This window comes from Alligator sinensis, unplaced genomic scaffold, assembly GCF_000455745.1.
Source record: "Alligator sinensis unplaced genomic scaffold, ASM45574v1 scaffold215_2, whole genome shotgun sequence".
Classification (NCBI taxonomy): Eukaryota; Metazoa; Chordata; order Crocodylia; family Alligatoridae; genus Alligator; species Alligator sinensis.
In genome coordinates, this window is record NW_005842400.1 from 1,155,833 (window position 1) to 1,168,372 (window position 12,540).

A 12,540-nucleotide genomic window follows, 5' to 3' on the forward strand; every position below is an offset into this window, starting at 1 on the left:
CAGCCACTGTGTGTGAAACCCCCTCGCCCCTGCTGGCTGGCCATGTGGCACGCAGGCGCCATCACCACCATCCTGCGTTGCCGTTGCCACTTTTCTAAGGAGCCATGCATGCAGATGGGGGAGGGGGGGCTCTTGTATGTGGTGGCCGCCACTGCACAACCTCTGCAGCCCTGCGGCTGGTCGCACATCTCTGCAGGCATGGCTCCACAGACAAGTGACAGCAGTGGCAGCTGCTGCGTGCAAGCCCCACCCCTGCTCTGCACGCAGCCACCACAGCCACCATCCCTCACCCCCGTGGAGCCATGTGGCTAGCTGTGGGGCGGCTGCCGCATGTGAGCCACCCTCTACCGGCCAGGCAGCATGTGTGCAGCCCGCATGCAACGGCCACCACTGCACCACCACTGCTTTACCCTGCAGCCTACCACCGTGGTCCGCAGAGGGACACCCCTGCCCTCGACCCCCACAATCCTGCTCCTGACACTGCGATGTGTCATCTGGGGCTGGCGGTGCCCAGTGCATCGCCATTCCCTCAGCTCCACTTACCTTCAGGGGCGAAGGGCGAGTCTAAGCTCAGCCTTGGCTGATTCAGAGGCTCAGGCCCTGCCCTTCCCCCTCTCCTTCCCCCTCCAGGCAGGGCTGGGGGTTTCCCGCCCTTTCTGCAATCAGCTCTTGTAAGCTGAAACTGTGCCAGCCTGCAAGAGCTCTTTGCAAAAGTGGAGAATTTGCGGATTTTTCTGCTAAAGGGGGAGATCCCCCCCATTTTCTCCATTAAAAGCAGGGAATCTGTGGTTTACTGTTTTTTGGGGGTTTTTTTCTGTGGGAAAAGGAAAACCTGGATCCCTGTTCATGATTTACTTAGTCAATAGTGTTTCAAGCTGCTGTGACCCCATAGCTCAGCATGTACGTGCACGCGTGCGCGCGTCACCCCCCTCCCACCCAAAGCAGCCGTGTTCTAATTAACCCCCATTTATGACTGGAACTGGGTTTTCTTGTCATGCACAAGTTCTGGGATCCTCCAAAAATGTATATGTAGCTTAGGTGCAAAGAAACCTGGTGTGTAGCAGGGCCACACTAATTGTATGCAATAGGCTGAGAGACAGGGGTGACGGAGGGATTCTGAATGAACTGCTTGGGGCCCCATTTAGTGTTTGCCAGACACTGAAGGTTGGTGGAAAAAGGAGAATCATTAGAAATGGGAAAGAAAGGCACAAATTGGCTGTAGAAATGAAGAGGAAGTTGAAAAGTATTCACTGTAGTGGCTCACCATGAATGAGCGCAGTGTGCACTACCATAGATCTTATTCAGATGAGCTGCACTAACCTGTTCTTGTGGTAGGTTCTCATCTTACCTGGCAGGGGAGATACCACATAGGTGGTTTTGTGCAACTGGCAGGGGAGATCCTCTTATTCCCAGCCTTGAATGACTTGGCATAGTTGAGGGTGGAGGCCTGTCCGTTGCACTGCAGGCAGGTGTTCCTGCGAGACTTCACTATAGCCTCCCAAAAGGAGAATCTCTGCTTCACCATTGATGGCAATGGAGGATTGCTCTTGGGTTCTCCCTCTAGCTTGCTGTTATGACCTCTTAGCTAGGGGCAAGCGTATCTAGGGGGCATCTGAACCCCAAGGCCTCCGGGGTTACGGCTTACATGTAAGATGCCTGCCATGGATTTGGGAGTATGAAGAATCTGAGAGGTAGGATACTTGCTAATGGTAGCTCCACACAGACTTAAATAACTGAGCTCTGCTCAGCTGATAGAATTCAAAACTGACTTGGCTAATTTGGCCTGGGACACGCAATTTAATTTAAGTGTGTGTTTGCTCAATGTGGGCCATGTGTTTTATACTTGTACTCAAACATTGGCTAGCATTTGATCAACTTCATAATTTGTTTCCATTATTGAGCACATGCTGCTTTTGGCAGTGGTTTAATAATAGACAGTATATTTATTGAGACTTTTTTGTACATGAATGTAAGTTTTAACCATGACCGCCATACTGTTTGTGCGGGGGGCCTCGTCTTGTTATTTGAGTAAATTTGGTAAATTGTCCTGCTCTTTGTAAATAGTTGATAAGAACTGTAAAGCCTCTCAGATATGGAGAGTCTGGGGAAAGGGGAAAACTTTCTAGCAGCAAACCTTTTTCTGGAATTCTTTTTATGAGCGCTTTACCCTGCTATGGAGGACTGTTTAATATCAGCACGTGTTCAAAGATGCAGCTGAAAAAATCTCCCTGACCTTTTGGTTTTGGGACACCTGATAGAAATATTACGTTCTAGATACAGTAAGTTGTGTATGGGGGATAGTTGTTTTTTAACCCTCTTTTGTAAGCTGCCCTAAGAATTCAGTTTAGGGCCCCAAACTAGCAGATTCAGGCAGCTGCTGACAGCTTTTGGAAAGAAGGGAATACCTTACTCAAGCTGTTGGATAGGGAGTATGTTAGAGAATCTTTTCTTCTCCTGTTTATATGCTGCTTTTACATGGGTACAACTATGCCTCTCAAGTTCAGCTGTGAGACTCAACTAGAAATTGGTGGAAGGAACATAAGAATCACCATTCTATCCAGATTTGTATGCCATCTCTTACAGTAGCAGGTAGTCGCACAGTAATTGCCTAACTGAAGCAATATTCTTTTCCTTATCTTGAGCCAGCTAAGGAAGTGAAAGCTTTGACTTACCTAGTAGCTGTTGAGTAGAAATATGGCTTCCAGTGCACTTGGCAGTTTAGCTCATACTTTGTCTAACTTCTTAGGGTACGGACAGACGAATAAGGTCAAAGGAGACTTCTAGCTGTTCTGTGGTATCTTTCAAGTGTCCGCTGCTATCTTGCTAAGTGGAAACTGGGAAAACTTACTCCTGAATGAAATGGAACAAAGTCATTGTGATTTAGGGTCCACTTGCCACAAAGTTGTGTGTACACACAGTAGTTACTGAAGATCGGGGTGTGTGTACCGATGTGGTCTCCAACTAGTATAAGTTCATTATTTATCCATGCTTTCCCTCTTTTGATATAGAACTCTTTATATGTAGCAGTCAGATGCACAGGGTGGAGCTCAGCTAGAAGTTTAAGGTGTGGGGTTTTGTTTTGTTTTTTTACCCTCTCTGCTGTGGTTGAGTCCTTAAACCATCTGTCTTCCCCTGCTTTCTGATAGTAGGTGTTCATTTTCTGGACTACTGTATTCAAGGTTCTAGTACCATAACAGTAATTTGGAATGGGTAATGCAACTATTTATTAGGGGATATCTAGGATTGCTAGTGAAAAAGTAGTGACTCAGTTTTGCCATCTGAGAGCAGATGACTTTTTAACGAAGTTGTTCTTGATGATTATTTATTTCGATAGTGCTTCATTACATGTTCAATATTTTACCTCTTACTTCTTCCCCTTGTGTATTTGAAGGTGTTGAGATCTGCATTGCCACACCTGGCCGCTTGATTGACTTCCTGGAAGCAGGAAAAACCAACCTTCGTCGATGTACCTACTTAGTGTTGGATGAAGCAGACAGAATGTTGGACATGGGCTTTGAACCTCAGATTCGTAAAATTGTTGACCAAATAAGGGTATGACATCTTTGAAGTACCATTTTCTTCAAATTTCTTTTCAAAATATGATGTCCAAATAACTTCCTTTTATTTTTTTTTTTCTCTTAGCCTGACAGACAGACTCTGATGTGGAGTGCCACCTGGCCAAAGGAAGTGCGTCAGCTTGCCGAAGATTTTCTGCGAGAATATGTTCAGATAAATGTGGGCAATCTGGAACTGAGTGCCAACCACAACATCCTGCAGATAGTAGATGTATGCATGGAGAGTGAAAAGGACCATAAGTATGGGCATTGTTCTACTATTCTAATCTTCCTGCAGGGCTGGGAATATAAAATCTTTGTTGTACAGAAATATGTCTTAAAAATAATTGGTCCAGAGCAATTAACCAACGTCTGTGTCACTTATTTAACCTCCAGAATTTAAACAGTTTAGCCCCATAATCACACAATTGCTTATATAGTACTTAACAATATTATTGAAAAAACTACAATAATTTAATTCTGCATAATTGGTACTGAATCATTTTTTTTAAATAGTAGTTTATTATATGAATTCTCTCAATAAGCTGCAAACTTACTTTTTTATTACTGTTCATACATCATAGCTCTTTCTTCTCTTTTAGACTAATACAGTTGATGGAAGAAATCATGGCAGAGAAAGAAAACAAGACTATAATCTTTGTGGAGACCAAGAGAAGATGTGATGACCTCACTCGAAGAATGCGTAGAGATGGGTAACTATTTTCTTGCATCTTAGTTCTTAATTCTCATGGAGAAACTCAAAATGGCACTCACTGGGGGACTTTATTACTAGACTTAGTAGTGATCTGTTCCTTCAGTTCCTTAGCCAGATTAGTATTGAGATTCCAGAAAGGTTCTGTCATATCACCTATCCTGGAAATCTTTGAGAGGAGACTGGACAGTCACCTCGCTAGGGCCACCTGACCACAGTTGTTCCTGCCTTGTGTAGGGGTGCTGGACCTGATGATCTTGTGAGGTCCCTTCCAGCCCCTTGCAATCTATGAAACGCTGGCTCAGAAAGGGTAGTATGCTGGTCTGGATTTGGGACAGCATCTTCCATGTGCAGTACAGCATCCAGTTAGGACTAATAGTGTAAAAGAGCCCTGTCAATAAAACTGATATTGTTACATTAAAAGCTAATTCTGAAGCGCCCCAAAACTTGCCAGATTCTCCCAAATTGTATGGAGTTGGAGCCTTCTCAACAAGTTTACTTTCTAGAGAAAAGAAAAGGAAGAGGGAAGGAATGCAGTGTGTGGTGCTTGGAATGCTTTTAATACATGCCCACTTCTCTCTAAACAATAAAATTTTGTGTTTTATATCTAGTATATGCACTTGCTGTCTAAAATCATGCGCATCTCTCACTTGACAGTTGGCCAGCTATGTGTATCCATGGAGACAAGAGTCAGCCAGAAAGAGATTGGGTGCTTAATGGTAAGTCCAAGTTTGGGAAGTGGGCATTTGGAACTATTGCACATCTTAGTATAGTTCAGGGATCAGCAGTGTTTTTGGGCCGAGCGCCAAAACCCCCCCACAACCTGGACTTGGAAGATGTTAGCGTGCTGGGGCGGATGGCGAGGGAGTCGCAAGGGGCCTGGACCTTGTTGAGGCAGCACAGCCATGGCCCCTTCCCTACCATGCTCCCGGAAGCACGTGTGCGGCCACTGCTGGCAGCAAGGTGGACTGGGGCTCTGGACCCTGGCGCAGCCACTTACAGGCTTGCTGCTGCCTATTGCAAGTAGCCTGGGCTCTGGGCAGGCTCCTGCTGCCTGCCATGGAGCCTGGGCTCATTGCAGCAAACAGCTGCGAGCCTGCAAGTGGCTGCACTGGGGACTAGAGCCCTGGCTCTGCTTGTTACTGTTAGTGGCTGCGCATGTGCCTCGGAACATGGCAAGGAAGGGGTCTGGTGCTGTGCTGCCCCCGGCCCCATCCCTGCTGTGTGGCAGCTGCACGTGCATCTTGGGTCACCAGCCACACAGTCTGGGCTGCTTGCAGCAGGTGGCGGGCAGGTTGCAGATAGCTGCACCTGGGTCCAGAGAAATGGCCCCGCTCCATGGTGGCAGCTGCACACATGCCTCGGGACTCACAATGGGGAAGGGGCTGGGGCTGTGCTGCCTGAGACCCCTTCCCCGCTATGCGCCCTGAGGTGCACATGCCAGTCACTGCTGGTCATGGATCCGGGCTGAGGCTCCAGACCCTGGTGCACTGGTTCCTGGTTGCCTGCCATGAAACCCAGGCTGCTCGCAGCAGGGCTTGCAGCCTCCCTGCTACCTGCTGTGAGCAGTCCAGGCTCTCTGGCTGGTGGCAGCTGCCCAGCACCCAGGCCAGCTGTGGCATGCTAAGCAAAATGGCCTTGTGCCATGCTGTTGCTCAACACATGTGCAGGGGGTTGCCAACCCCATATCTAGTTTATTCTAACCAACTCGGCCTTTGTATTTGATCACTTCGGTACTGAAGCCTTTTTCATGGGAAATGAAGCAGAAACCTTCAGAAAAGATGTGACAAATTCCATGCAGTCTTGCGGATTATGTTTTTCCTGTCAAAAAAAACCTTAGCCAAATTTTGGGTTTTGGAAAGATGGCACTTCTTGCTAGAGTCTATGGATTTATCTTCGTGTGACTCTTAATCTTACTTCATAGTAGACTCTTACCTTGCAGAATTCCGTTCTGGAAAGGCTCCCATCCTCATTGCTACAGATGTTGCATCCCGTGGTCTAGGTTTGTACAAACAGGCTTCTCTTGCCTGCTGCTCCATATTTTTTCTTCTTTGGACTGAAACATGTATTTTCTTAAATTCAAAGCGTGATTTTCCCCCACATGTGAAATGCCTTTTTTAACGTTAATCTTTTTTTTTTTCTTTCATATTCAAAGTCTCTTCCTGCTCCTAATGAACAGGCTTTGGTCTGCAGCAAGGCCTAGGCATGACTAATCGATCGCCAAGAGGGAGAAGAGACGTCCAATTATGCAACCCAATCTTTTCACCACACCCACCTCCTTCCCAAATCCAGTTTTTTGTGGCTGGATAGTAGGGCTGGATTGCTCCCAATTTATGGGGGGTTTGAGAAAGATGCACTAGAGAAAACATATATGGGAGAGCAGTTCAACATCAGATCATTCTTCATTTTCAACATATTGCTCATGTGTAGGCAGTTCTCTACATAGACACAATGTGCCCATCATAGGTGCTCTCGTCTGGGAAAGCACTGCTCCAGACTTTTTGTTTATGCATTTAGCCATTCTTATTCTGTGTTCCTCCTAGGCAGGACCACTGAAGTGATATTGAGCCTTTTACTACATATCCTAGCCAAGCACGCATGGGATCAGAATTCCATAGTTTTATTTCATTGATATGGAAATGAAATGTCTGGATGCATGAGCTAAAACACCCCCTTTTTAATGAGCATATTTGTAACATGAAAGATGCTTAAACATTCATTTTCCCTTGCATTTGGCAAATGTATAAATTTAGAAATACTTTTAAAGCAGTTCTTCAGTTTTACACTCTCCAAACTCATGAGGTATACTAGAGTTGATGCCAGAGTAGTCTGATTCATTATGGCAGACTTTATGTAAAAAGCTTTATGAGTATAATCAATCTAGTAGTACTGAAAAAAGTTTTCAGATTACTGAAGAGTGTAAATTATGTAACCCCCTCCATTTTTTTCATATGCTTAAAGGGTGGCTGTGTGCTGTGCATCTCAGTGCCATTTAAGTGTGGACGTACCAATATTAGTCTTGGTAGCTTTTATTCACATAACCTTCACCCCTTCTTCCCCTCCCCACCAAAAAAATTGTCCAACACTTCCTCTGAGAGGTGATTGGATGGACTTCAGTCTCTGCCCTCTAGGGTCATGTCTGGACCTGTGCAGTTAGAGCTTGGGCCTGTTGGGAGAAGGGACTGAGGCCTGAAACACTTTTTTTTTTTTTTTTTTTTTTTTTTTTATTATAAGAGCTGCTTTCTGTAGCAGCATTTTTTTTGTTTGTTTGTTTTTTAAACAGGCTTGCTATGTGCTGGTAGCTTCTTTGTGCATCTTGCCTAGACATTTAAAACAGAACCCCCCATCTCTCCCCCCCACCCCAAAAAATGCTCTCCCAAAACTACTCAATTGGTTACCACCTCAGAAAATAGTTTCCCCACTGCTCCTCACCCACTTCAAGCTGTGGGGGAAGGGTACCAGAGTCTGTTTCTTGTTACTGAACATCTCTGCTCATATTGGGGCCCTGAGTTTGCTGCTTTAAAGTCACTGAAGTGGCAAACTCCTGGACGACTTCCTCCAAGATCCTGGAAAGTGAAGGCTCTACCTAAATAACATAAAACAGGGGTGCGCGCTTTTTGGCTGAGTCACCAGGGCTTTCCTTCTTCCCAATGGAACGAGGTTTTCATTAAAAAACTCCTTCCAGGTAAGTTCTGAGTCCCATAATCTCTTTGTAATGATTCCCTGAAGGAGATGTCCTCCCTCTGCACTGATTTTTTTTTTTTTTTTTTTTTTTTTTTTTTTTTTTTTTTTTTTTTTTTTTTAAATTACTTTTTTGGTTACACTTCACTCTGCTAAAGTAAAAACATTGAATTTGTTTTGTTTTGTTTTCTTTAACAGAAGCTTTGATATCAGCTGCAGATCATTCTCAGTGCAGGGTCGGGGGCATATCTACATTGATGGTCGAAGCAGCTCCATAGACAGCATGTTTGCTAGTTATTTCCTGCCCAAGTTATTTCCCGCCTTGGTCTGTTCTGTAAAGTGGTTTGGTGGTCTGACAAAGGGCCCTGCCTGAGCAGCTGTCCGAATAGCTGTTACAGTTTCAGTTCTTGATCCTGCTACACTATCTTCTAAAAGTGCAGGAAAATTTTGAATGTTCACAAATACATTGGAGCATGGCAGACTGGAAAGAACTTGCTCTGGTCTTTCTTCAGCCACTTACGTGCATACACAGAACCCCACGTAGTCTGGAAGACACTTCCTGCCTTTTACTTCTCCTTCCCATCCCATCTCCACCCCCCTCAAATCAAACCAAGTCATTAGCATCTATGCTGTTAGCTACAGTTCCCCGTGCTTTCTTTCAGGAAAGCACTTTCTTGTAACCCCTGTGGTAATCCACTCTCTGCTGCTAATGGATGTACAGAATGGGATTGGAAAAGGATCATATAGCCTGCTGCTTGTCAGACTCTAGTTAAACCCTGGCTGTGAAGATGTCTCATATTTACCTATCTCTTAACTTATATTTTCCCCTTTCAAAAAAATCTTTGTGCCAAGGACCCTAGCTGGAGACTCGCGCAGCCCCCTGTGAAATCTGCCTTTTCACTTCCTTTTTTTTGGTGTGATTCAGGACTTGGGAGTCAGCAAAGACTGAGGAGCCCCCCTCCCACCCTTGCTGTAATAAGAAACAGACATAAAGTCCCCCTTGACACGACACTCTCATTTTTGTTTTCGCCCCTTAGCCCCTCTTTGAAATTGATGCAGTCTGGGCAATAGATGCAGTCTGACCCTTTGGATGTCATTTTTTTGTACCTTCATTTTTTTGACAATTGCCCATATTAACCCCTGGTGGGGCACAGAAAGCGTTGGAGGACCTGAAACTTTTACCTGAACCCAGGTTCTCCGGCGCTTCACAACCAAATGGGGCAACAGAGAAGCGTCTAAGCCAGTTCACAGAGCGAGCGTGTGTGGGGACTTCTCGCTGCCATGGACCCTTGATGCATGCTCCCCGCGCTCCAGTGGTCCCGTGTCAGAAGGCGGAGTTTTCGAAAGGAGGCCGCCAAAAATAAAAGGCAAAGAGACGGGATCGGCTGCAGCGGTTTCCCACAGGAGGAGGGAGTGTGCATCGGTCTGGTAAAAAACAGAGAATGTTTCTCTCTTTTAACAAGAACAACAACATCATCACAAAAATCTGTGTTTTATCTTGGATATTTTCTAAATATTCTTCTTAAAATGCAGATTTTTTTTTTTTTGTGAGCTGTTAGGACTCTTACTGTGATACTGTGCTTCTTTTAATATTGCGTATGTTACTAAAGATATTTTAATTAAAGCATTACACTAACATTTACTTAGTTTGTCCCATACACTTAAGGAAAAATTTATTGTTGGAAAAGCAAGATTTTAATGTCTGTGCTAAGGTTTAAGAGCATTTTTGTGTATAGTACAACTTGCAATTTTGAGCACTTAAGCAGAATATCTAAAAGCTTTAAATGTTAGACTGAAGTGGGAGATTATCAGAACCCCTAAATTTGTCAGGAGTAAGCTGGTGAAATGTTAGTGCAATGTGTTATAATAACTAAGAAGGCAGGTTAAGAAGTTTTAGTTGTGGTCTGCATTTTTTTTTTTTTAAATTGGCAGAATGTGAATACTATTTCATGTCAGGAATTGCTTAAATGTCAAGAGAAGGGAAAGTGTTGCTGAGTTTTGTAGAGATCATGCAGTATAAAGTAAAATTTAAAAACTCTGTAAAGTAAAATTAAGACAGATTTTTAATTCCCTTGTGTTTAATTTGAAGGTAAGTGAGTTAATTACTGTTAGTCTTTCCTGGACTTCTCCCAACAGAGTAAAAGTCTCGCTATGGCAGATCTCTCCCTCCTCCACTCTAACTTGCTGAGTCCGCAACAGAGGTGGCGTTTCACTTGCTGCAGCTAATCTTGTTACAGAACGAGTGAAATTCAGTTTGCCGTTTCAAAACTGGCAGTGTGCAAGAACCCCTCATGATAAGAGGATTCAGTAAGTGGAGGATAGATTTGAATGGAGGGAAACATGCTTTAAGATTTGCAATCAGTTTTCAGGGCATTTTTCTCTGCTCAAGCATGTCTAGCATTCAGACTATATACTCTTTTGGGATGAGTCTGTCTTATCTTTATTACATGCAATTACTAACTTTGGCTTTTTTCTTCTTATTACTGTCACCTGCATTCGTGCTCCCCACCTTTCGTTGGCACGTCCTTCCCTTCTTCTTCCCTTCCTCAACCCCACCCCTTCACTGTGCTTCGCCAACTGGGAAACTCACAAGATGTGGAAGACGTAAAGTTTGTGATAAACTACGACTATCCAAACAGCTCTGAGGATTACGTGCACCGAATTGGCCGTACTGCCCGTAGCACCAACAAGGGTACTGCCTACACATTCTTCACACCAGGGAACCTGAAACAAGCCAGGGAGCTGATCAAAGTGTTGGAGGAAGCTAACCAGGCCATCAATCCAAAACTGATGCAGCTTGTGGACCACAGAGGAGGAGGAGGTGGTGGAGGTAAATGGATGTTGAAAGGGTGTAGAAAGAATAGGTCCGACAGCATGGAGGGAAGCTGGAAAGAACCTGAGCAGAATAAATCAATGTCAAACTCCTGCCATTTTACTCTTCTACAGATAGGCTGAGTATAAAATACGTATTGCTAATCTTGAGCATACATTCATTCTAGAGTCCATTTAACCAACTGAAGGAGGTTCAGTGCTTTAATTTCAGATTATTTTTCCTGATGAGAGTCTCCAGCAGCACTGTCCTCCTGTTTCTTGCCTAGCAGAATTCTAGGTAGCAGTGTGTTACACTTGGCCTTTTTCCAGAGAGTTTTAGCTTCTAGTCTGCAAGGAAACAAAGTAAACTTTTGGCCCAGTGAATTTCAAGTCAGTGCTGTATTTCTTCTGTGTTTCTTTTTCTTTCCTGTTTTGCTCTATTTATAAGATAGTCCAGGGTACAGAATTTGAGCTTCAATGAAGAAAAAGAGAGCCATAGACAAACTTGTGTAGGAATAATGACTTGGTAAAGAATTTTGTGCCGTGACTTCTGGCCCTGTTGTGGAATGGTATAGGTGGGTGGGAGAGCAGTTTGTGTAAAAAAAAAAACAACAAAAAAAAAACAAACAAAACAACAGGATTTTGGAGACCTTTTGTAACCGAGTTAAGCACAGCACTGAACTTCATTTCCACCCTCAGGAGGTCGGTCTCGTTACCGTACCACCAGTTCCTCCAACAACCCTAATCTGATGTACCAGGAGGAGTGTGACCGGAGGCTTCGGGGAGTAAAAGAAGGCCGGAGAGACTCTGGCAGCTTCAGAGACCGTGAACGTAGTGACAGTTACACCAATGGAGCAAACAAGACCTATGGTAGTGCCTATGGAAGCCCAAATTCTGCATTTGGGGCAGCCCAGAGCCAGTATGGCTACACCCAAGGGAGCTATGGAGCAGCTGCTGCCGCCTATGGCACAAGTGGTTATGGCACTGCAGAATACAGTGCTGCTAGTGGCTATAGGGCCACCACTACAACTGCTGCCTGTGCTGCTGCCGGGAGAACCTCACAAAGCTCGACTCAACAGCAGTATGCAGGGATAGGTCGGTCAGGCCAGCAGCCGCAGCCTCTCATGTCACAACAGTTTCCTCAGCCTCCAGGCACTAACATGATAGGCTACATGGGACAGACTGCCACCTACCAGTATCCGCCACCTCCCCCACCCCCTCCTCCTACACGCAAATGAGACTGCTCACTGCAGGTGACCAGTGTAAACTTCTTACATTTAAAGGAACCTTTTCTTTCTTTCTTTCTCCCATTGTGGTGTTTATGCCATGCAGGTTAGATTTAGAATTCACTGTCCGCAATCCTCCTGCCCACCAAAACATGACCCCTGGTCCACATGACTGATCTTGCTGTTGTCTTTTTTCTTTTCTTTTCTTTTCTTTTCTTTTCTTTAAAAAAAAAAAAAAATCTATATACAGTTGACTGGAAAATTGATTTTTTTTTTTTTTAATTTTAATTTTTTTGTCTTGCATGTTGAAGAAATTGAGACAATTTTTCTTTTCAATTTTTTCACCCCTCTGAAGAATATGGGTAAAAGGCAGATAAGTCCCAGCCCAATCTTCTTGATGTCTGAGGCTTATGTATGAAAACATACTCTAACTGGGAGAGAGCCTCTGTGCTATAATGTGCTCATTTCATTTCAGGAGGTATCAAGAGGTGGAGAATTTTTGGGGAGCCAAAAGCACTACCTTTAATGTAAATTCAAGGAAACAGTGCTCTTTCCC

At 44.4% G+C, this 12,540-nt stretch overlaps 1 protein-coding gene across 2 annotated transcripts in view; it reads left to right on the plus strand.

Moving 5' to 3' along the window:
• DDX17 (DEAD-box helicase 17) overlaps nucleotides 1–12,534 on the plus strand; it is a 23,371-nt gene extending 10,837 nt beyond the window's left edge. For both annotated transcript variants that reach the window (XM_006029851.3, XM_025211311.1), the window contains exons 7-13: nucleotides 3,392–3,552; nucleotides 3,643–3,815; nucleotides 4,157–4,267; nucleotides 4,924–4,985; nucleotides 6,209–6,268; nucleotides 10,541–10,777; nucleotides 11,458–12,534. In XM_006029851.3, the coding sequence (XP_006029913.1) occupies nucleotides 3,392–3,552; nucleotides 3,643–3,815; nucleotides 4,157–4,267; nucleotides 4,924–4,985; nucleotides 6,209–6,268; nucleotides 10,541–10,777; nucleotides 11,458–11,996 (1,343 nt within the window). In that variant the 3' untranslated portion in view covers nucleotides 11,997–12,534. The remainder of the gene's footprint in view (nucleotides 1–3,391; nucleotides 3,553–3,642; nucleotides 3,816–4,156; nucleotides 4,268–4,923; nucleotides 4,986–6,208; nucleotides 6,269–10,540; nucleotides 10,778–11,457) is intronic.
• The last annotated feature ends 6 nt before the right edge of the window (nucleotides 12,535–12,540 follow it).